This window comes from Haliaeetus leucocephalus, unplaced genomic scaffold (genome assembly GCF_000737465.1).
Source record: "Haliaeetus leucocephalus isolate CR32 unplaced genomic scaffold, Haliaeetus_leucocephalus-4.0 Scaffold167, whole genome shotgun sequence".
In the NCBI taxonomy this organism is placed as follows: Eukaryota; Metazoa; Chordata; class Aves; order Accipitriformes; family Accipitridae; genus Haliaeetus; species Haliaeetus leucocephalus.
Genome location: NW_010972603.1, coordinates 1,631,143 through 1,657,677, shown reverse-complemented (window position 1 = coordinate 1,657,677; position 26,535 = coordinate 1,631,143). Strand labels below are relative to the sequence as shown.

The 26,535-nt window shown below is 37.6% G+C and overlaps 1 protein-coding gene across 3 annotated transcripts in view; it reads right to left on the bottom strand.

Annotated features, from left to right (window-relative positions):
• APC (adenomatous polyposis coli) overlaps positions 1-26,535 on the bottom strand; it is a 101,196-nt gene that overhangs the window by 47,698 nt on the left and 26,963 nt on the right. For 2 of the 3 annotated variants that reach the window (XM_010563455.1, XM_010563457.1), the window contains exon 2: positions 15,325-15,477. In XM_010563455.1, coding sequence (XP_010561757.1) covers positions 15,325-15,459 — 135 coding nt within the window. In that variant the 5' untranslated portion in view covers positions 15,460-15,477. Of the gene's footprint in view, positions 1-10,365; positions 10,384-15,324; positions 15,478-26,535 lie in introns of those variants that run through there. The other variant, XM_010563458.1, reaches the window with a different exon arrangement.

Below are 26,535 nucleotides of genomic sequence, written 5' to 3'. Positions count from 1 at the left end.
TTACATGCACTTCCCCCCTTCCCCCCCCCCCCCCCCCCCAAGATTAATACAGTGCTTTGAAATAGTACTTTCCCATGATAATTTTATATTACATTTGATATGTCTGCTAAATAGTGTAAAATCTTCTTCACAAATAAACCTGAATCAATTTAACTAAAGTTAGATTAATACTCCCTTTAGTTATGCAAGTTTGAATAAATATATTAGTAGCAGTTTATAGCATAATTCTAAGCAAACTCCTTACTGACTTAGTAGTGACTTACTGAAAAAAATATGCAAACCTAAGTGTATCTATAAGGAAGGCTGCAAAGTTTTTTCCTGTTCTTTTAAAGAATGTAAAGTCAAATTATTTTAATGGTCACTTAAATATAACCTAGTTTATCGTCCTACTGCAGCAGTACAAAAGAATGCTTTTGGAAACGGAGCTGGCCCTATGACTCATCATCATTCAAAAAGGTTTCTGCCTTCACAGTCTCTGGACTGTGAAGTACAGAAACAAAGTACTTTTTTTTTTTTTTTGACTCTGTGAATATAGTCCTGACCTTACAACTATTTTATGGATAATTAAATAAAAAAGATCAGACCTGTCAGTGAGTAATTGGAAAACTACTGAGAAGAAAAGCACCTTAACTAACAATACATGCATTCAGCTAAGTGGTAAGGGTTGTAAATAAAATTGCTTAAGGGCTGTGAATTTACTCAAGCTGCTAATAAAGAAAAGAATCACAGAGGAACAACGCTAACAAATGCCAGATTTCAAATCCCAATGAATTAAGATTTTAAAGTATATTCATTTTTTGAGAATTGTAAGTATATATATTAATATTAATATTTAGAAATATTTCAAAAGACAGTATCTGTAAAAAGACATACTAGTTTAGACACATACCTTTCCTTTGGCAGAAAAGGAGCACTGATGACAACTGAGACAAATACATTTTTGTCTTCTGTAAACACTGCTTGTTTCCTGCCTCGCCCCCCCTTTTTAAATAGAAGAAGCTTTATTATTTGTATTCACTTTTTCTAAAAGTTTTGTGTATTCAGCAAACGCCAAAATGTATTAAAACCATCATGAAAATTAAATATATGAAATCGTTGGCAGCACTACGCCAGATATACTCACAGGCCAGTATCAGCTGGAATAGTAAGGCAACAAGATGTTTTGAAATTTACTGGATCTTTTAAAGGTAAGCATGAGTCTACATTTTAAAAGATTTCCAACAAAAGCTATTCTATCAATCAATTTTTAGTAAGACACTCTTCATACCCATTCCTCCTTTTTAGCTAAGAACTATTCTTGGGCCTGTGTGAAGAGACATTCCTGTCACCTACATATATATACACACACATACACTTCACTGTGTGCTTCTTTCAACATTTGTAAACAAAACTCAAACTGAGTTATCCTTCAGTTCATGTTTTTTATGTTATGCTTATCTTGGTTACCACTACATTTACAACATTTGAGTATAAAAACAGCTTTAACTGCACAAATACAGAAAGTGATTCAATTTCAGACAATAATTGAACATCTATCTTAGCACCATATCGGATGGGAATATGCATATTGAATGACTGAGAACTATTATTTTTAACCAAATCAGCAGTATTTTTAAATGAGAATATTTCTGACAGCATTTGTACTCATGTTTTAACCCAACTGCACTCTAAACCAGAAGCAGTTTTTCAAGTTCAACCCAGTGTTGCACATTGTTTCAATTATTATTTGCTTAAAAGGGCAGAAAAAACGTAACATATACTAAAAGCAGCTGTCAAAACAGTAGGGGACGGATGGACAGCAGAATACTATTTTCTATGCACTTATTGAAAGCATAAACTTAAGTTCAAGGTCTTACATGACCCTTCGTAACTGTATGAACTTGAAAGTGCCTTAATACTGTATCACACATGGTATAACACTCACAGGGGCTGAGTGAGAGCTATGGAAGAGGCCCTTTACTCCTATATACTTTGGTGAATTACACCACTACGTCATTAAGCTTGGTGGGATCCTGAACTGCCGAGCAATTGTTTTCGTTGCTCAACCCTATAACCAGGTCCCAGTGACAACAACGATGACAGCACTGCTGACTGAGGTGAAACACTGGAGCAACTCAACTTTTAACCTTGCAGAAAGTTATTTGTTATGTGACATGACCATGTTCATTTTAATTTCAAACAATGTCATTTTCTAAAAGAAAAATAATTCACTTGGTGCTACCATGCTCAAGAGCTGTCACTTGCTGTAATCACATACTGAAGTCAGTACCAAGATTTTAGTGCAAGCCCACTGTCAGATCAACTAACGTTATCTGATTTTATGCTCAAAACCAATGCTGTCTGACATAACAGCAGTAACATATATATATATATATATATCATCAGCTGAATTTCACCTAAATTCTTAAAAAAAAAAAAAAAAAAATCTTGTATTCAATTTCCCAACCAGTTTTGATTCTGGAAGAATCTTCAGAATTGCTAAGATCGTGCTAAAAATATTACTTACTATGAATTCATAACAACAAACTTAAAAAGACACAAACCAAACACAACATAATGCCAACTGCTGTTTCTTTACTGCTTAAATAAATTCACTGCTATTTTAATTGCCTGTTTTGTAAAATGCTAAATGACTTTTATAACCACATTTTTAGTTCACATGACCTTAAAAAGAGTTATTTGCAAATGTCTGACTATATTAGTTGTGCAGTCACTGAAGAGAATTCATCATTTGATTCAATCTGTAAAACTCAGTTCATCTTATGGGAGTTTCTCCCACTCGCACATTAGAATTTATCAAATGACCAGCATACATTAATATGTTCAAAATTACTTTTATTTTTAGAGGATCTATCCATTGCACTGTCCCTTGCAGATCTACTGTACTACCAGTATTCTTCCTCCCCATGTCACAATCCTGATGTGACAGTCTCCTTTATGTGCCTTAAGACTGACATCACCTCTTCCCGCCTGAAAGACATAGGTGCGTGGGGCACCACAAAAACATTCTGCAAACACCTGAGAGTAAGGGAATTAATTTGAGAAGCAAGATGAAAGTTTACACTAGGAAAAAAAAGAAAAATAAAAAAAAGCATATCATGTTTCCTATGCTAACCATCTTCCCTTGAAAGACTTCAGAATTTCAAGCGCTTACACACTGGGAAAAGATGTACTGAAATTAAATGGAAATGAAGCATATACTGGAAAGAATATACTGGATGAATTCACACAGCACAAGTTACAGAAGCTCAGAATTTAGCACCTATTCCACAAATATTTACACAGGCAAGGAATTTTACTGCTGTATCAATGCATTTTCTCCCTACTTGTGCACCAGCCAATGCATTTGTTGAAAAACACTGAAAAATAATATTTTCATGAGTAGCAACTACAGTCTTCAGAAATTTAGCCTCAAAATAGGCATTGTCAGTGTCAATGGAAGACTACTGGGCAGAAAAAAGATAGTAGCTAGTACTCTGCCAACCTGCCCCTAAGAGTTTATTCTCCAGTTGAACAGCCTTTGTAAGACTATACACAGCTAGCTCCTCTCACTCTCAAACTAAACTAGCTAGCTATTATTCACGTACAGTAAGACTGTTCATATAGGCAGTTCAGTAAAGCAAATATGAAGACTTGAGGAAAAAAGTAGAAAGCTAGTATGGCTACTCAAAGAACAAAACAAGGTGTCACCACATTCTGTCCATTTTTATCACACATATTGTACAGACTGGGATGAATATAAAGCTAAAACAGGCTCTCACCAAAAGCAGGGGTATACACGTATCTGTTGTGCAAATGCCTACACAGCCAATCATTTGGAAGAGGACCTGACTTTGAAAATGTCAGATCCTACGCTACTATTATATTGTCAGATTTCTCCCTTATTAAATAGGTATAATGTGAAATTTCTACAGCTAGCTGATTCATTACTGTGCACAACAAAGACAGTTAGTTTGTAGTGAATTTTTTAAATTTATATTATTTCAGAATACAAAACATAATTCAGTCACACTGAAAGCAAAGTATACATTATTATTGAATCAAAATATTTTGGTAGGTTGTACTGAACATAATTGGATTTTGAGCACTGTGTCCAGGATGCCACAGTGCTACATGAGATCTGTATCTCACAATTCTCACTTAATTCTCTTCTACTAGCTCAGCTGCCTGCAGACAGTGTTTCTGATGGTGACTGCATTCGTGCAACTTCCACGATGTATTCGACCTGCTCATAGTGAGATCACAGCTCATTCAAGGAGACATGGTTTGGCTAAGAAATCCAGCTGCCAGAAGACGATGAAGTTTTAGCTTAGGTTTAATACTGAAAAAAAAACCAAAAAACCAAAACCTTTCTGGAAAAAAGAGTTCTGGTTTTTTCCTGCAAACTGCATTTCTGTCAAGAAGTAACTTTCAAGTGAAATACCTGACTCTCTACAGATCATTATACACATAAAAATCTGCATTTAAACACTTTATCTGTGGAGGTAAATCAGAAAATAACACTATTTTATACGAGGGTATATCTTCATCCTTACTGTGAGCATTGAGTATGCTAACTTTGGAAGCTTTTTTTGTAGAATAGATAAAATTGTGTCATAGGGTGTATAAACCAGCTGTCATGGTTTAACCCCAGTCAGCAGCTAAGCACCACGCAGCCACTCACTCACTTCACCCCTACCCAGTGGGATGCGGGAGGGAATCGGGAAAGAAGGAGGAAAAAAAAAAAAAAAAAAAAAAAGGTAAAACCCATGGGTTAAGATAAGAAAAGTTTAACAGTACAGAAAGGAAGAAAATAGTAACGATAATAACAACAATAATAATAATAGAAGAAATGAAATATACAAAACAAGTGATGCACAACGCAATTGCTCGCCACTCGCCAACTGATGCTCAGTTAGTTCCCCAGCAGTGATCTGCCCCTGCCCCAGCCAACCCCCCTACTTTATATACTGGGCTTGACATCACACAGTATGGAATACCCCTTTGGCCAGTTTGGGTCAGCTGTCCTGGCAGTATCCCCTTGCAACTTCTTGTGCCCCTCCAGCCTTCTTGCTGGCTGGGCATGAGAAGCTGAAAAATCCTTAACTTAGTATAAACACTACTTAGAAACAACTTAAAACCATCAGTGTGTTACCAACATTCTTCTCATACTAAATCCAAGACATAACACTATACCAGGTACTAGAAAGAAAATTAACTCTATCCCAGCCAAAACCAGGACACCAGCTGACAAAATCAGGGTGGCATTGTCTATCTTAAAGCTGGCATTTCCATAATGTTTGAATGTGCAAACCCAAATAAAACAAAATGCATTTTAAGTCCTTTTTTGGCAGTATTTTTTTCATCTAAAGAGGAAAAAAAAGTAAAAATAAACTACTGTGTGAATTACTACTTTATTGTAGTTTATTTCGATCACAGGTTTGTTAGTATTACAAGTGAAGAACAGATCTGGGGATCAGATTCATTGCAATGTCCCCACCATTGAAAACAGATACAGACAAGAATCGCACAGAAATTTCTTTAATTTATGCTTTTGATTCATCAATTCCCTCCCATAGCTTCCTTCTCAAAAGCAGGAAACTTATTACACAAACTCATTTGCTACTGCACCTTGAGCTGTCCTTCAAAACACTTCTAGTTCCTTCTACATTTCCTTTTATTGCCTGCTGTAATTTATGCTCCTGCTTAAAGCTCCCCTAAAGCTGGGTCACAACAAAATTCAGTGAAGTATCAAAGAAATCAAGACAAAGCCTCTACTGTGTGCTAGACAGAGCATGTATCAAAACAAGCTTTAAAAAAATGGAAGTTTAGAGAAGAAAAACAAGCTCTGTTAAGTCAGCAGAGCGCACAGTATCATACAAATAACTCCAAAGAGCCAGGAGTACAAAGTACAAAAAAACCCCCCTTAACTTTGGCTACATCAGCCAGAATGCTGAAAAATCAGACAGACAAAATGAAGTTGACTCATTAGAGTTGGCTGGAAGATGCATGGAAACAATACCAGAACAAGGGCAGATTCAACACAGGCACCACTTTATAAGGTACACTACTTGCATGGCAATGAGCAAATAAAGAGCATGCTAGAAGGCTCTCATCAGCTGGTGACACACAGGCTAATTGAAGAAGGAAAATTTATGTTTAACTGCTGCTAGTAGCAAGGAAAAAAGAAGTTTCTTTCACTAGCATCTGTATCCAGGTAAACAGGATTCTCCTCCAAAAAGCTGTAAGCCAGCCATACACAGGCAGAACTAGGATGATGCGAAAAAAACAAATACCAGAACCAAAGGATACAGTAAAAAATGGTAATGTGTCCACAGCCTCATAGCAGCATATTATTGACATCACAGGATGACCATGATGCTTTGCAACTGCTTCATAAATTGTAAGGAAACTATGGGATCATATTGGCAACTTAAATTATTCACATTCACTGGACTTTTATATAACAATCTAACTACTCTGGTTTCCTCAAAAAAACACTCAAACCCACCAAAACAAAAATCCCATCACACAAAACCTACCACTTTTTAATGTGACAAAGTTATCCTAGTGCCACCTCATACAGAATTTTTGAAGTTATGTTACCACTCATTTTAGTCCCAATTGACGTAAGTACAAATTTTCACCAGAAATGCTTTCCTGAAATTATTTGCTGAAGTGTTCTCCAGGAACATAAAAACTAATGCACTGGGGACCATGCTACGTTTCAGGTGGCCAGAGCTTTGTGGTGGATCTGCTTAGACCTTCTCATTAACACCTTCTGTTGAGGTCCCAAAGAAGACTAAAAAGCTTTCAAACGAAACAAGAAGCTAACTATCAACCAGGATAATTAGCTAACCTTTTAATTAAAAATATTAACCATTTGAATGGAAAAAAAAAAAGTTATTTGTAGAGACACTTCAAATCCTATTCTTGAGTCTCAGTACAACACCCCCCCACCTCCACCCAGTGCCTGCTGTACCCCTGCAGGGCAGATATGAACTGCAGAGCACTACCTGGTCCAAGAACGCACTCTCCATCACCAGCTAGGCAGAGGTCTCCATTTCCTACAGGCTGCTGCTCCCACCTTCCCTCCTTCACCCTACCTCAGCCATCCCCCCCACCCCCCACCGCCTCAGAAGGCCCCTTTCCTTCACAATGCTCTGGAGCTCTAGAAGGGAGGGAAATTCCTCCTCGTCTTCCTCCCCCTTCTTAAGGTGGCATAATCCAACTGGAAAAAAAAGGAACAGAACCAAGAGCAAATGCTGTCCTTCCCACTCAAGTAGACCAAACACCCATCGACACCAGCATCCCACCTCCCACAGCAGGAACCTGGTGAGGATACATGAACAAAACAAAACCTACTGTTCATTTCTCTTGTATGTCCTCCCCTCAGCTTCCAACCAGCCTTGACTTGCGGACTTCCTGAAACCACATCTCCAGTGGCACTACCTCCTGATCAATTCTTCTGGCATCCAAATGCTCCCATGGCAAAGACTTACAATGAGAAACGAACCTTGTTTTCTTTGTTTCCTACTTGCTATCCGATAATGTTATTTGATGTCCCTTAGATCTGGTATTGAGGGAAACTAGTAATTCCCTATTAACTTTCCTTATGCTATTTATGATCTTTTAGAGCTCAACACTCTTCTTCCCATCCTGTTCCTCTCTTTCTTCCAGCTCACTCTACCTGAAAAGTCCCATTCTAGTCAATCATGCCACTTAAGGAAGCTTTTCATATCACTTAATTTTCTTTGCACATATACTAATTCTCTAGATCCTTCCTGAGAAGGTTCATCAGAACAGGACATACTACTCAACTTCTGGATGCAGCAAGTGTCCAGCCTGACATAATTACAGCTTTTTTGTTTCCCTATGTATGCCCAGTAATTCCCAATATTAGACCGACTTTTTGGATCCAAACCAAGCACTAACCTGACCACTTAGCAAAAAACCTGACATTTTCAGATATTTACAGCATCTCTAAGACCTCCTTCTATGTTGTTGCTATGCTAATTCAGAACCACTCGCTATGTATACAAAATTAAGGCTGTTTCTGTCACGATTGTTTTATGCTTCAGAGCACTGAATTTTATTTGCTTTGTATTCAATTCTGTCACTCAACACCGCAAGATTCTTCCGCAGCTCTTCACACTCTGTGTTCATTTTTACCACACTAAAAACCGAACTTTTAAATCTCATTCTTTTTTTCCAGATAACTTACGAATATCTTGAAAAAACACAGGTCATGGCAGAAATCTCAGTAGGACACTACTGGTAAAATTAAAAAACCAAACCCTGGCTATTTATTCTGCTCTTCATTTTCTACGTTTCAGTTGGACAGTAATCAAAGAATCTTCCTAAATCAACTTAGGTTATTCAGGAGTCTTTGGTGAGGGACATTACTAAACTCATTTTAGAAATCCAAGCAGACTCATATTAGTGCCAATATTGCTCACCTCCTACCCAATGATTCCTTCAAAGAACTCGTATTTGTGAGCTACGCTTCTCCCTAAGGAAGAAATGTTAACTCTTTGCCCACTAGTAGTCTGTTCTTTACTGTGGTTTCTGGCATGTCCATTACAAACTCAAGCTTGCAGGTCAGTAGATCAGCAGTTTTTCCTAAACTTTTTCTTTAAAAGTGGCATCACACATGCCAGCTTCCATAACTTGCATGCTGAGGCCATTTTAAACACAGAATACAGATCTTGATCTTCGATAATCACAAGTGATTGTTATACCAGAAGGACTTAAACATGCAAAGGATCTTGCAGGAAAATTACATACATACACAAATTTGGTAAGCAATTCAGATGTCTGTCTGTGGAAGAGCAAGAAAAACCAGAAAGATTACTGAACTTTCTTCAGTTTGAATTCTACAGTTTGAGAGTGTATCATTAACAGAAAACAAAAGAAGGAAGATACATAAGGAAGCAAGTGGAAAGATGCTGGCGAAGAATCTCAGGGGCTAGGGGCTACCTAACTAACACAAGATCTCTCTTAAGCAGTAAGGCTGACATAGGGTGCATTATACAGAAGAGAAGCTTTGACTAAGAAGCCATACCTGCCGAATTGCTGCAAGGAGGAAACCTACTATAGAGGAACTTCAGGATCCATGAACAAACAAGAAATTACCAGCTGACAAACTGATGAAGACTTTTGACAGAAGGGAAATAATCTGCATTACTACAATTTTAAGTATCCAGATCTCACAATCACTCCAGTAAATGATTTCTCCTCTTTCTTACACTGTAATCGGCTCCTTCTTTAAAGCCAAAGGGGTCATACCTCAATCTTCCCAACTGCTGAAGAGGAGAGGGTGGAACACATAGTACCTTAGAGTTCAGCAATTTCATACTCAAGTTGCTTTCAAACACTTGGGTGAGTATAATTTATTTCTGACAATTCACTGTATCTGTTTTAACCCTTTGCTCTGGAAGTTTTATTGTTGACACCTAAATTTGAGACAGAGGCATTGAGATGTTCTCTACATAGTAGGGAAATATCCCTAAGCTCTGTATGAGCAATTACTGTGGAGAGATCACAACACTGGGTTTGGTTCATGGAGCAACTATAATCCACTATGTTATACCTGACTTGTCCTCTTAGCAGAAGTAACATACCAGATAACTTAGATCACTTGTAAATCAGATTTCCAGTGACAGTTCTGGCAATGATGTTAATACTTTAATGTGCAACAGGATCCACAAAGAAATGCCTATCACACTAAATTCAAGATTCAAATACATACCTAATTATACCGCAGTTTGCTTACTATGTGTAGCCTATTCACTAATAGCCATCCCAGATCAAATATATCTATTTTAACATAAGCATTTCTATTCTGTCTACTGAATGCTTTGCTTTCATAGCTTAACATAGTTTTTCAATCATTTTTTTTTATTTCTGTATGCCTTGGTGAAACATTTTACTATGTGTGATGCCAACTAAAAACCTTTTCTGTTAGACTTCTGAAGATGGGATTGCAAACATGGCTATCCATTAAATGTATTTATCTACCATCTACTTGAGGAACCTCATATACAGATAGACAGATACACACTCCATATGTATACAGCACATGACAAAATTGTTAAGCTGTATGCATCAGAGGTCTCTGTGAACATGTTAGGCTTCAAATTCTAATTTGCAAGCACATGGCTTACCATGATATATTGAACTAAAAATTCTTGTACCAGTTACAAAAATACCTCCTAGCACCTTCTGTGCTTTACAATGAGTATCATTAAACACTGATGATCAGAGACAGCTGATCACAATAAAGTAGGTTTTCAAGGTTAAATATCAAGAAGTGGTAGCTATGCAGATTGTATGACCATAAAATGGGGTTTCGTGAGTTAAAAGAAAATGTCATCAGCTGCTTACCTAATCAAGGAGACATCTGGTAAAAGTACTCACACATTCCAAACGAAAGAATCCCTTGGCAGCCATTTTAAAGCAAACCTTAAAAATTAGGCAAGGGGGATAAAGGGTACCAATAGTATCTGAACTCTTATGTTGCCACAACGGTAAACTTCTAAAAAAAAAAAGGATGTGATTCAGCCCTGGTATACATGATATAAAGGATCAGCACTCTTTTTTAAACTCTCACAGCTTAAAGATCACAAAATGCTACTTCCATACCAGGCTAACAAAGAGTTCATGTCCAAAAAGTGTAACAGATTGTCAAAACATTGCAAGCCAGTTCCTGAAACACTCTGAACACCCATCTTCTGTTTTTATTGACAAAATATGCTAACAAACTCCAAGCTGGAAGAAGTACATTTTTCAGATACCCTCTTTTTAATGAAAAAAACAAGCTACTGTAACTGTTAAGTTGCTAACTTGATAGTCAGTCTGCTCTTCCTGCTAAGGATTTGTGTATTCATCCCTTTAAATAGTCATGAAAAGATATAGGAAGTTATATTTGCAGATAAAATAAAATGCAACTTAATCGTATTTAATTGTAAAGTCACACTCAGTTCTAATAAGATATAAGCTCTCATATTCTCACAAATCCATCATGACAGAAACAAGACAAAAAACAGGCACCATGGCATCTTCTTTAGCACACTTTTTACCTTTAATTTTGTTAATCTGAGTATTAATCAACCTCACAGAGTGTGCACAACACTGCAATAAATCTGGGATATTATATTCTATTCTATAGGCTTAAAATTTCTTTTGCAACCACATTAAATCATCTTAGCTTAACATTGTACAAACACATTTAAAATCAAAATCCTCAAAATATCTTAGTGCTTGCTTTTTTATTTAACCAAAATCCACTCCAATCTATTACAACAGCATCACAAGGTTTATTACCCTGCTGTCTAATTAGCAGAAGAAACCCATGAACACTATCCATGTCAAAAATAAACCACTCTTTGGACCTGCACTAGACATGATAGTAACTAGCTCTCTAGGACTTTGCCTTCTAAATCTGAATTCCTTAAAACAAACAAACAAAGCAATAACCAAAAAAGTCCATAGAAAATTACTAAACCTAAAACCTTTATATGAGGACAATGATCTGCCAAAAAAACACCCTCCACAAAAAAACCCCAAAAACCAACCTGTAAAAAAACCCCCATGAATAAGCAGCTCATGATTTTCTGAGAACAAGAGTTTAACCATTGCCTTGTTTCTTTACAGTGTATATTTAGCTGGTTAGAACATTTCTCAAAAAAATTCAAGAAATCTGAATCAGTTCTACTGACAGTCTTCCTATTTAATTATTGATACATGTGGACAAAATACAGAGGACATTAAATAAGCTGGAAAATCATATGTAGAATATAATTTTAAGTGTACTATATAAAGATGAAAGAGAACGTTTTGCCCACAGAGCATTACATGTAATAAAGATGGCTTTCTTACACAAGATAACCCGCATTGCTCATTTACTGTAAAGTCCAAGCACTCAGACAGTGAGTATGGAAATCAAGCACGATGTTATTCTTCTGCTACTTCTTGAGTACTTGAAGTTACATATATCTATTTCCCCCCAGATTTTACAAGGGGAAAAATGCTGGTATGAATTAGCTATGACATAATTTAAAAAAAAAAAAAAAAAAAAGCCATCCTTAACAGAAAAATACTTGTCTTTTACAAGAACCAGGCAGAAGAGTCTGACAAAAAGTCTCCTACATTTACACGCACAAAGTAGTACAGCTGATATTGGACTGCTTTTTGTCTCTTCATGCATTTTACAGGTTTTGAATTGAAATAAAACTACTAATTTTTTTCTAAATTTGTCCATAGTCTGTTTTATGCAGTTACTATCTACATCTAGACACTGAAACCCTTTTTCTCCATTTATGGGCCAATATCATTATTTCATTGACCATCAAACAGCACATTTGTTGATTTAGAGAGAACATTTTATCATACCAAACTGCTGTATTTCATCTGAAAGTAAGCCAATAGTAACAACTGAATTTCCCAAGTTAGTCATAATACTCTGAGGGATTTATTGTGTTTGAACAGTTAATCCCTAGGACAACACAAATTAAAAAACAAAGTGGACACTGTTTTACTAAACATTTTGGCACCCCTGTTATCACATTTATCTTTGTTCACCCATCATGTCATTTTCTGGCCGGCAAACGGACAGTTTCCACATTTAAACCTGAAATTTAGCTTTAAATATGAAGCATTCAGACATTGTTCCTATATAGGTCAGTAGTAGTTTGTAATAAATACATGTGCAAGATGAGATCATGTTAAGCTTTTAATTCCAGGATGACTACCTTATATTTCTGAAATGGAGTGATTATAAAGATGAGGCACACTTACACAACATTTCAACACTACTACTTCCAAACCCAATTTCTTTAAAGATACAATATTGTCTTTAAAATGTCCTTCCTATTGCCTTTCACAACTGATTAAAGAATATAAGGCAAAAGAGACACAAGCTAACACATTAACAGTCCAAAGAATCACTGTGAGATGTTTCTATGCTAGCCCATAGATCAAAATTCATGGTGGAAGAACAGTGATGTTTGCCACAGAAGGACAGCTTGTTCTCCCCACTGCCACTCCCCTTCCCCCACTAGTACTTGGGATTTTACTTGGTTGGAGGGGCTGCTAGGGCTCTGTGACACTTGCATTCTTGCAAATTTTTCCAAAATATTTGGAGTTTTAACTGCTTATATGGTAGCCAAAGGGCTTTCAATCACCACTGCTCTGGTCCTTCTAATTACTTTTCTTGTAATTATCCCTAATTATGGCACTGGAAGCATACAAACCATGCAGTGTCTTTCAGGGGAACAAAGCCACTGCATACTTCCTCCAAAAGCTTGCAAAACTGCAATTATCTCCTGACTGAAGAGAAGTCTGCAATGATCCCCATCAAACTTCACCCACAGACTCCAATCAGACTCAAGATCATTCCCATACCATCCTTCAGGTTCAAGTCAAAGCTAGGTTTCAACCTTTCCAAACACATCTGAAACAAACAAGGGAAAGAAACAGCTTCTTGGTTCAGGCACAGGAGCAAGCACCCCCGAAGAACACAGTTGATTAGGATTTCTTCATAGAATATGGAGTAAAAAACCAACAAAACAAATTAATCTGAACAACCTCCTCCCCACCCATCCCCCAAAATGAAAAGAAACATACTGGATTTGATATTTAAGTTGATTTTTTTTTAGGATAAATTCCTTGGATCTAGAATGGCATTTCAGGAGAGAAAAAATGTGGCATCTACTCTGAATACACTCATAAGGACTCCTCTGTGGAGTGTGATAGAGCCACTTTGTTTGGTGGTCTGCCAGGTTTTAAGTAAGGACAGAAAGCTGTTCCACATCCCAAATTAATGCCCCGGAGACCAGCTTATACAGCTGGTCTGCCTCTAGGTCAGTGGAAATTTAATTATCTGCTAAAAAAAAAAAAAAAGAAAAAAGAACTGTATGGGGAAAAAGAAAGGAAAAAAGACATTTTCACTCTTCCTTTCTCAAACTATGAGAAGATCATCTCTCCTGTTCTTCCCTCCCTTATTTTAGACTGCAATGACAAGGAGGGAAGGAGAGTTACTGACAAATTTCTTATATTAAGAAAAACCATGTAGATGACAGAACTAGCTTTCAGATACGTAACTGAGCAAACAAAATTTTTTTTTCCCACAGCTGCTAATGCCAACCACTGTTTCAAGTAGCTGGTGTAAAGGAATAATTTTAATTTCATTTCAATTTAGCAGAAGCATTTTCATTTTACACTGCAATGCAAGGATTAAATGCATCTGAAAAATCTGTGTTTCTTTCAAGTGCTGTAACTAGTGACAGTGCTTCAGAACCCAAGAAAATATTTCTTCTTACAGTGAATATACAGGTCACAACCTACATGCTGGAGGAAAATAAAGTTCAGTTCAAAGTATTTTTAACTCCTATATTCACCAGATTACCTTATTTTAAGAAAATAAAGAATAGTTATAAAGGAACAGTAAATCTGTGATACGAAGAACAGAAAGCAAGGAGATGAACATACAAATGTTTAATATTTAGAATATGCCTACCCTATACAGGAGTACATGCAGAGATACCAACAATTTCTGAGCCCTATTAACTGAGGTACCAAAAGCAGTCTGGTTTTGCTGGCTATTAGGAAAAAGCAGCAGGACTTGTCAGCTTAAGAGCACTACATTAATGCAGCTATAATGCTTGTGAAATTCTGCCTTGTTCAGTGTCATGGATCACACGGATACAGCTGTGTTATGTATCTCCTTACTGATCAAAATCCATCTGAATTCCAGCTGAGCCTAGTGTTTCCTCTTGAATAGGTGGCTCTGAAGGCCTACACCTAGCCAATAAACACCAGATGGACAGATCTGGGTGAAATTATTAAGTATGAATTTATGCTTTGGGAGAGGCTGGAGAACTTGTGGTCTTATTTTAAAATGAACTTTTCCTTTCAGGATGTTAAATATTGTAACTGCAGTAAACCCAAAAATTTTTAAACTTACCTTAAAACACTGAAAACCTCTAGTCTCTCCCATGTTTTCAAGAGCTGAACAATACTTGCTTTGTCAAACTATGTCAGCAGACTGGACTTCCTGCTGGTAAGCACAGCAGTGCTAAAATGGTAGCGCATATCATGACACACCAGAAAAGAAGCTATGAAACCGGGAAGCTGTTTCTAAAAACTGTTTTGAAATATTTCAGTTTTCAAATTAAAAAAAAAATTCACGAAGTAGATTTGATAGTTTTCCCTTACACCGTCTGGAAGAGGACTTCTGTAGGAATCTAAAAGGACACAAAACTTGTTGAGTAACTAACTACCAGCCCATAACACAAAAGGCAGCAACTGAAATGCTGATGCGCACAGGCACAGAGTTTGCAATACCTTCATATTAGATGCCTCGGTTTCCAGTTTTGTTAGGTGATTTGAGTTATCCTCTAGCTCTTGCCGAAGGTTGGAGTTCTCCATCTTTAACGCCTCAACTTGCTTTAACAACTGATCATATGAAGCTGCGGCCATCCTGGGCTACCCTCAGCCCTAAAAAAAAATAAATTAAAAAAAGTAAACATTTTAGAAAAACACTCCAAATTTATCTAACCATAAAATTATAACTCTCTCTTTGCCATTTACCACTCAACTTTCTAAACATTTAAATCCATTAAACCAAACTATTAATTCCTAGAACTAATGCCAGTTCAAAGACTTTTTTTCAGTGGGCTTCCATTTGATACACATGATTAAGCAAATGAAAGAAGTTCATTAACAATTGCATTAGGTATTAGGGAAGCCAGAATACATGAAAGAAAATCATAGCATCATACAAAAGCATCCTTACTATTCACATTTCAATACTAACACTGAGAAACTATGCAGATAACAGACCACATTTAATCATTTTTGGATAGACAACAAGCACCGTCAACCATATGTGAAAGATGCTGACTGCCTACTTATTTTATGAAATGAAAGATAGTCACAGATGTTCAAAATTCCTAGGAATAGCACACACTGAAGGAGATGTATGAAAGGCAAACAGTAAATACTGAGGAATTTTAACAGGAAAAAAAGCATCAAATGTAGTAGTAATCAAGTCTTTTGTAAAAATACCCTCCAAGGTACGAAGATTAAAACAAATACACTTACAAAATTCCAACACAAGAAGTGGTCATATTGCACAGTAGAATAAAAAGACAGAAGGCTGTTCTTGGGAGATATCTTCAAGATATCCCATATTATTTCGGGTAATACTGCAACACAGTTCTAGAATGCCACCACAATTATTCAGACATTGCAAAGGAGAAAGAAACAAATACTCCAATTTAAATTATAAAATCCAAATTGTTTCCCACTTTCCAAACCAAAAACCATCAAAGTTGTTCATCTAACAACAAAAGTTAACTAAAACACGGCTAACCATGTTTGAAGCTCTTTACAGTTGAAGCTATCAATTTATTATTCATCAACCATTCAAGAGAATAGAAAGAAGCCTAGCACTTCATACATGCACAAATTACCCTTCCAATGTCATTGCAGGAATTTCCTAAATATGCGACCTGTAACTCAAAGGAAAAAAATATAAAAAGCTTATGGGACAACATTCCTTTTCATCATTACTGCAGTACTTTGGAAAAGATGAAAGAATTAAAAGCTCTTATTTAGCATTTTCTGTGTATCTTCTCACTACGCCTTTGATCTTACTGCTTGTGTAACTCCTTATGTAATCAACTTCGCTCTTCCAGATGAATCTTAATTGAATTATCCAGCTTACCAAAAAATAGGTAAAATTATTCAGAAAGGTTTTAGTTCCCCAATACAAATTTTGAAAATTGTGTTTAATCTCTCTAAATTTAAACTCAACGAAACGTAAAGAAGAATATATACCACTGAAGACATGAACAATAACAAAAGCCGTAGTGCTGTTGATAGGACGAATTTATTTCCTTTTCAAGAAGCAAGTCTTCACGCCCTAAGCACCTGTCATCATCAAAGACAGGAGAAGAAAGAAGCCTGCCGCTTATGGAATTGTGATTTCCATGACACTACCAATAACCTGAAGAAAAAAAATCCCTAACAAATTTATTTTTCAAAATTTGGTCATGCTTTACCGGAGGCCTCATTTTTAGAGAAATAAAGGCAATCTGAAACATTTACTCTATACTGTGAATTCTGTGCTTTTACCATCAGACTGTTTTACTTAAAAGGTGAAGAGCTGTCAAAGAGAGTTGTAACCAAAAAATAATAATAATAAAAAAAGGCAGACTGCTTCTGTTCCATTTCATGTATGTTTTTATTTTATTTAATAGGTAACAGTTTCCACTGTTATTAATAAAACCAACAGCTGTAGTTCACATTCCAGAACATAGACCGCATGGACAATTCTGCATAAGCCCAAGGAAAGGTAGATAGAACGGCAAACATTTTCACATTAGTTGTCATAAATCAGTATTGTATTGTATTGTAATATTCATAGGATCTGTTGGTTTCAACTCAAGAATATCATACATTTATTCATCTCTATCTAATTTACAGAGGCTGCTGTGTGCCATGTATTTGACAGGCATTTTGACTCTAGCTAGAAGATCCTTTTTCTCCAATTATTTTAATTCATTATTAGTATGAAAGGACATGTAATGATAAAAAATATCAAGTTTTTCCATTTTCTGCCCACACTAATGAATTTTCACTCACAAAATCTGCAATGTAAAACAATTAGCCATATTAACAAGACACATACACACAACAAAGAAAATGGAGAAAACCGAACAAGGGAAGGAGCTAAAGTAGAAAGACAGCAACTGAATAGCTCTGAAATTTTAAATCCCAAATAAGCTTAAATGTACTTAAGTTAGATGAGTAAGAAACCAGTTTCTGACGGGGAGGTTTGGTTTGTCTTCTCCCTGTCCTGATCTAAGTTCCCGAACTTGCTTTTGTGTATTTTATTTTCACAACACGGAAGCAGGACATCACCACTAAGAGACAGCATTCTGCCTCAGACCAGGAGATGCTTCCTGATTCATTCAATGTCAAACTTTACTCCGTGTGTTTTCAGATTTAAAAAATTGAGTTAGGTGATTACCAGAAGCTGGGTAATCCAAAACATCTTCATTTTTTTGTTAAATAGATTTTTTTGTTGTTGTTAAATAGATGCCCAAATGGGCAACAAGCAACACTGCCACAGGCAGACACTCACTCCTGCCAGTTCGGCATCCAGCAGGAGCCATGCTGCCTGACTGCAGCTCTGCTGGCCGCTGAGGCCCTTGCCAGAAAGGTGCCTGCACCAGCAGGAGTTGCAGTAATGCCGGGCAGCTGCTCTCTACTACCAGGGCGTTCACATCAGCACCTCAGGACATGGCAAGAATTTTAAAGAGAACCTCTGGGGAGGGGGAGGCAAGGGGAGGAAGCGCTCATCACATCTTTTGGGAGCATAGCAAGGTTTGGGCAAAGTGGGTTTGCCGTCAGCATATCCATGCTGAAAACTGGACTGAAGACAGCCAGTCTCACGTTAGCAATATGCTGCGAGCCACCTAGGCATCTGCTTCCAGCGATGCCTGCCACCCCACTGGCTGAAGCGTCTGGACTTCTTGGGGGCATGCAGATGTATACCTACCTCCCTGGCCCTCTAATTCTCCTTTTTCCTGCCTGTAATAAAGGACTACCATGTATTTGAGAAAAGTAAACTACTTTTTAGAAATACTAGATCTCACCTACCCCAACTGCACCAAGGTGTTTGATACAGTGCCACATGTAAAACTAGCCACAATTGTGAGAGAGATGAGCAGAAAAACTGTACATTGCTAAGGAGTAGCTCAAAGACAAGATGACACTGGGCAGTACTGAAAGCCGAACTGTTAGGCTGGAGGCAGGTTGTTAGCAAAGTTCCCCCAAAACTAGGCCATGACAGGTATTTTTAAATGTTTCATTATTGACCTTGGGACAAGAAGCAGCATCAAAACTTGCTTCCATAAATTCAAGAGGCTTCACAAGGTCAGAGGACTACAGGTAATACACAAGGAATCTGACAAACTGAGAAACGGAGCAGTAGAAACAGGGTGGATTTAAATAGCATAAAAATGTAAGGTCACTCACGCAGGAATCTTGTCACCTGGAAGCAGGGAGAAGCAACTTGGAGCCTCTCGGCAGCCAGCCTGCAAGGCACCCAGGCACCACCAACATGAGACCAGCACAAGGAAAGCAAACACAATCCCCAGAGTTATCAAGTCATTTTACAAAGACATGGGTAAGAAAAGTGAATTTAAGTGGTTGCAGAGAAAGATGCTAAGCGATCAGGGGACTAGAGGTTTTCCCATATGAGACTTTGACAGGCAAGCACAACAAAGGCTGGAACGACACTACAAAGCTACACTTTGTTATTAGGGAGGGGAAAACACCCAAGAGGAAGAAAAATACTTATGCTGAAACACATATTGACACAGAACAAATGGGTATAAATCGGTCATTTATCAATGTAGGCTGGCAACATCCATTAGAAGTTGTAAATTCAGCAACATCCTCGCCTAGCTCACTGCACAGAAAGGAACTGGACTTAGCTGTTCAGAAATCCAATCCTACATTCCTAAACTTCAATACTGTACTTATTTTCTTAGCTCCAAAATATTTGTATCTTCTTGTCCTGAAATAATGAAATGCCAAAGCATTTCACAAAAGGTACCATTATTTAATTTTATAATGAGGGAAATGGACACAGATAATGCATAACCACCAAGCAGCTCAGGCTTCCTGATGCTGAACACCACAACGCCTCTCAGGCACTGCACTTTGCAGAGTGAAATCACAAAGCTCCATTACACACAAGCTGTTCCATGTATATTGAGCTAACACCCTCAAAATCAAAATCTGCCTCTCTTCCGGAAATAGGGTTTTACCAAATCCTTGGATTTATGCTCCAAATTATTTGAGTGCAAAATAAAAAATTACTTAAAAACACTTTTTAAACACAGAATTGATGGCATCGATAGAAATTGACTGTATCGCTGCACCCCCTTCTTGTAATTTCTCAGTGGTCAAAACACTTGCCTTGGGGAAAAGAGTAAAACTCTGGATCCTCTCAGCCAGACAGGGTTCACAGCCACATATCACCTCATTCACAGCAGAAGTAACCAGTAACCAGTGCAAATGAAATCAAGGAATAGTTTACACGTGGCCCACTAGCCTGAAGCTGTACCACTACACATGCTCACATAAACATATTGAAGATTACTGGGACCATAATCAGCTGAGTCAAGAACAGATGACTCTTCCTTGCTCCCTATACAAAGCCACTAGAGGGGGGCGGGGCAGGGACGACTCTGGCCTCCAATACCCATTTCACATTTTACCCAGCCCAAGGGAAAATGCATGATGGATGCAACACAACCCACCTTTGCAAAGTTCACTATTATGCTTCTGTCGAGCTCTCTTTTGCGCTCTAACTGTGTTTGTTCCTCGCAGAGTAGTCATCATTCAAAGGGATGAATGGAGATACCCCTTTCTCTAGATTTACTTCAAGAAATAACCCTCTTGGAATACAGAAACTTTTAAATTTAATTCCCTCATTGTAAGTAGCACCTAAAATCTAGGTCTCCTACTTCCCTGACCCATATTTCTCATCATTAAGAAGCTTCTTCTCCATCTGCTATCAAAGTAAGGTGAAATTATGACAAGAAATTTCATGCTTTACCGAATCAGCATTTTGCATGAGTATACATATCAAAGAAGAATTTCAAGCTGGATATAACTCTTTCACACACTAAAATCAAAATTAATAAGAAGCCTAAATTTATGCAAACATACTGTTAATATTTAGATATGCATTCTTCTACATTAAGAAATCTATATCAGTTAACAACTGCCCAGAAATCAGGAATTTAGATGTACTCTTTTCAGTCTCAAATCTCAAGAGATAGGAAAAAAATGCAATACTCTCTGAAAACTTACAGGTTTTTTATTGATCAGAGCCTTTTTCTTTGAAATCAGTAAGCAGATATACTCAACATGCCCTAAAGAAGTTCTACTTAAGAACCCCAACAATTTGTGATACATTAATCAAATCTCCTTATGAAAACATTTCAGACTCCCATTACCAATTTTTTAACCATAAAAGCTATCATTGTTACCAGAGTGTCCTATTTTCATAAAGCAACTTTTATAGAACAAATTAGTTGTAGTCTTTTCAGAAGAGAATAATCTAAGATATAAAACCTTACCATGTGTTTTTTCAACAATAAAGACAGAGACCTGGCACTGCCTATATGTAAGGCTAGATAACATTTTTAGACAACCACAACCTATTTGTTTCAATTTTAGCTATTTTCAACAGAATAATTATTCTGTCACCCACAGTAACTGCCTGAGGGTGATATTTTTGTTTGTTTTTTGTTAGCAAATAAGTTGTATGGCTATTTCAAACATCAAAAGCAGTGAAAAACAGCAAAACTACTTTCTTCAATAAGGCCCAATCCAAAAATCACCGATATCAACCAAGGCTCCTGTTCATGTAATTGATTTTGGATTTATTGAGAGTAGTAAGATGTTCAACCCTCTAATAAGCATTTATTATGCACAGAATTTAGCATTCTACTACCACCACCAGTAAGCAGATGTGCTCCTACACTCTGTAACTTAAAGCAATATAGCTTACGTTCTTAATATAACAACATGTAATCGTTGTATCTAAAGTTCATGAATATCTAGATTATAATTCAGTAAGGCTGGAAAGGACCATCAACTCTGACTTCTTCCTACCTCCACAAATTTTACCCAACTCTTCAGTGCTGAGCCCAATATCTTGTCCATAGTATTCTTTACCATTCTGTTCATTTGTGTCATTCATCCCCACGTGACTAATGGGAAATTGTTTCTTCAAGGGCATATCACACTGAATTCAGGGAAAAAACCATTCATACTGTCACAAGATTTTTCCAATTAGTTTAACTTAAATACATTTGAAACCAGACTTTTTTAAGCATTAGGTCCAGGGATTCTGACTTGGAAGTGGTTAGTGCTAATGCCGGGACAGCCACACCAGTGCTTGCCCCCAGCTGTCTGCCCTACCCAACTCCACAAGGTTCCCACCCAGGGAAGAGAGAAAGGCTCAGCTGCTCAAGTGGCAGCTGCCTAAACCACTGCAGATTACTGCCGTGACTACCAAGGTAATGTGAAATAGGTGTCAGTTTAATTTACGATGCTGGGCCATTGACCACAATCATTTGGCAGCTGTTACACGGCCATTTCCAAAAGAAGGGTACGGCTGACACACAGGGGCAAAAAAAAAATCCAGCACAGCTGTTTTAAGGTAAGCCAGCCCCACTTACTAACGTCAGCCTTCCATGGACAATTTTCATATAGTTACCTTTATCAATACACCTAAGAGAATAAAGTGAGGGATTTTTTGGCCATTCTTATTTTGAACATATCAAAGCACGCCAATTCGCATTAACTCAATTTCTCTGTTGATTGAATCCTGTATCAGATTTTCCATTATTTTGCTTGAAGCCTGTCTTCAGGTTAAAAGGTTTGTATGTAAATATCCTCTCTGGCAAAATATCAGCACTCTAAGTACCATGTTTAAGAACTTATCAAAAATGACCATCAGTGGGCCAAGGATTGTCTTACCCATTTCAGTCTGGGGCAAGCTTTCCAGGCTTGCGGATTTAAAAATGTTTATCCTTTGCAGGCGTTGTTTAATAACCTCCTTTTCTACCCACTGAAAAACACTCCACTGGCCTCAGATTGTAAAAGCCCATTATCCTGATTCTTTCCAGACAGAGCAGAAAAATTGTATTTCTGCCTTCTCCAGCATCACACTGAACAACTGTTACTTCCACCTGGTGATAAGATTATGCTTTATTAAAATGGCTTTTGTTGCCAGCATATTTAATCCTCTGATCCCTACCTGCATTTAAGAACAAACCACAAAAATTCCAGTCAGTAGCAGCTAGAAGGGAAGCTATTTTGTTTGGTTTTTCCTCATCCAGGCTACGCGGGCACACAAATATAATGAGGAGCCTGAAAGTGCTGCAAGGCTTTGGGTGTGGTTAAAAGAATTAAGAAAGTATTTGGTACAGAATGAGAATCTCCCGTGGGTGGAACAGCAGATCTGGTACCTTCTGTTTGCATTCTCATTCATTCTGCATTAACATGCTCAGGTCATCAGAGAGATGCAGGAAGGAACAGAAAAGCCATCACAGAAAACTGCTCTTCATCAGCTTGTTTTAGCCACAAGGGCTTTGATATCAGAAAGTGAACTGCAAGTTCTGTAACACTACCCCTTTTAATAAAAAATTTGAAAAAGCTGACATTGAAAAAATTTGACAATAAATTATACCAAATTATAATCTCCATATTAGGTACCCTCTGAATTCCTGGGTTTTTCAGCCATGTAGAAAAAACAAGGGCCTGATGAAAAGCCATCACTATTATCAGTTATCCTAATAAAACGTGTGAAAGGGTTAGTCCCTTTAAAAGAAGGCCACACAATTCTCTCTGAACATCAGCTGCACTGACAGGATTTTCTTCTTGGTTTTTTCTACCCACTTCTGCATGAAGGTTATCTTTGTGGACAGCAGACTAAAACACTGAAGTGTTTCTATACCTGACCTTCCTAAATCCTTTTGACTGGTGGGGGTAGGGCAGAGAGGTTTTTTGTTCTTCCATAAATGAATTCATAACTTGCCCAAGAGCTTTCAAACCAGTTATATTTTGGGATACTTCCTTAAGTTCGATACTTGGCCTGTACTCTCCAACCGTAAGCAGAAGCATCATGTGTTCTTCCTAACCAAAACGTAACTTGGCTGATGAAATAATAAGTGATCCATGTTCTCCTCATTCCTTAAACGACCAGGAGGAGAAGGAAAGAGAAGATGATGGTCTGAACTCTTGGCCTGCGTTCCTTGTAACAGGTCAAGTATGATGGGGGTCAAGTGTTTGTGTGTGTGTGTGTGTGAAACAGAAATGACCCCATGTTTAGAATTTTACTGAAGAATGCCAACAATCAAAAAACATTCGTGTTAATATAAAAAGAGTGAAATCAAGAAGCCATACATTTCAGGCTATGAACAGTCAAGTCCAGCCTTTATTACACTGCCAAGAAAAAAGCCCCACTTCTTCCTTTATAATTCTGGGTTGGGAAGTTCCTTAGCTGGTTAGTCATGCTGCATTCAGAGCAGAGTACGACTGTGAAAATACGAAACATGATTTGCATTTAAATACTATATTGAATACAAAGCAGTCCAGACATCATTTGAATCATAACTTATATTGGACCAGGGATGATTCACAAGCCTGAACACTCATTCTTCATAAAGATCGTCTTTGCTATTCATGGCTAATTGTGTATGCCCTCACTGCATATGACTTGCTCCTGTTTACTTTTGTATTTCTCCTAATCTTTTAAGGATTCAATTCTAGAAACTTTAAGCTATTAGAAAGTCTGAGACAGGTCTTTATTTTCCTGTTTTAACTGAAAACACAAATTAAACCTAAACCCACTAACATTAAATAAATGAGCTTTAATTAAAAAAAAAAAAAATTTTTATTTGTAATAAAGAAGTATTTCCCCATATTAGGTGACCTATCAGGGTCATTTTCAGGGTTCCCTTCAGCGCTTGTAGGGAACAGAAGACCATTTGTCTTGCAGGAAATGTATCAGCATCCGTTCACACAGGTCCTGCATGAATTTTGGAAAACCACCAGTGGAGACTTGGACTTCACTGACAATAACTTACTGTCACAGCATCATCATTAGTAGTACAGCTTATTTTAAGTAGGATCTCATTACATTGGTGAAAAAATAATTAAACACGTTTCATCAACATAAACATTTTACCAACTGAACTAAGACGCATACTGAAATCCAACGTAAGAATTTAGAGACCAAAGGAACCAACTTTAGCCATACGCATTTCCAACTTATGCTGTATTATCCCATGCCGATGATATACTAATAGTGTACTATGACAACACATATCAGTACATTTATCATAACCAAATATTTTGTACAAATATTTTGGCAAGTACGACAGCATTTGAGTGATGATGTTTAGGAAAGTCTGCACTCATAAATAATTCAAAGTATTATATTTAAGAGTGAACTTTTATTCAAGCTGCCATTTTTGAGAGTCTGACTACAGTTTCTTACAGGAACCACTCTGCTTGTTACACAAAACAATACTAAGGCTGTTTCTTTTTAAGATATAAAAAGGTAGAGAAAGAAGCATCACCATAACAATCATCATCATCACTACCATGCTTTTGTCACCCTTTTTCATTTCAGAAAAAAAAGCAGTGAATGCACCTCTGCGTCTACTGTATCCTAATATTTAAGCAACTGTAACAAACATTCAAAACATTACAGAAGAAACATCCGGTATCACCAATTTACCTTTTGAAACCAATTGCTCCAAATGGTAAGTCCTCAACTGATGTCTTAAAATTTAACATCATCCAAAGCCTCTCTTACTGATAGAGAGGAAATCTGTGATTCTAAAAATAATGGTATATACAGAAAACATTTTGAGGGCATGTTTACTATAAAGCAGAAATTTAAATTCAGTAAGTTAGACTTGTCTTCAAACCTTTTTTGTGCATCATTCATTCTATTTAACAGAACTGAGGAAGATAAAATAATATTTTACCAGTTACTTCGAGTGTCCTTAAAAATAGAGAAGAGTCTGGTTCCAGGAAACTGCTTTCAGTATATATGCCTACGTGTATTTTCAAAGAACTGTAATTTTGACAAAATATTCATAAATCTATCAACTGCATTAGAAGTAACAGAAAAATTAACTAAGTAGTAAAAAGAGCAGGCAGAACATTAAGGAGCACTTTCAACAGAACAGCGGGGGGGGGAGTTTTTAAAAACTAAAATTGATCTATATTGTATTATTCACGTAGGCACGACAGTTTACTGAAAAGCCTTCTACGCAAACTAAGCAGCTGTATGTTTCTCGCTACGCCTTTAAAAGGCATCCTTCAGTGTATGACTATCCAAATCAAGTCAAAACCGGGCTCCGCTGATCCCTTGAAGAAAATCCTATCAAGCGAAAAACGCTCCTCACAGCTCATAGCCAGGGTCCTCCATGTAAGTCAACAGGAAGAATTTTAAATCTCGACCCAGACAACGAATAGGATGAAACAATTAGGCAGCATATGCGTCTTCAAAAAATCGCTACACGTTCCTGCAAAAGCAAGGAGCGCTCTGCTGGCAATGACCTAATTACTAGAATAAAAGCTGCGTATCTGACAAAGGGAAAGAAAGGACCCGCTGCTTCATGCATAATTTATTAAGATTTCCCACAGCATTCGGGTTAAGTCGCGGACCCAAGCCTCTCTTTGTGATGTTAAATAATTTGTAAGAAGTCAGCGGATCCCCGGGCGCAGGGAACGCGCAGCGCTCCCCCCAGAGCGCTCCCCGCCAGGCCCGCTCGGCGCGGCTCGCCCTTCCCGGCGAGAGGGACGCGCTGCGGCAGCGGGGGGCCCCCCGCCCCCGCCACTAACAAAGCCGGGCTGCCGCCACCCGCGGGCAGCGCCTCGCCGCCCCCCGACGGGCACCGCCGCGCGCCATCGGGGGCTGCCCACCCCCCCCCCTCCGGGAGCGGC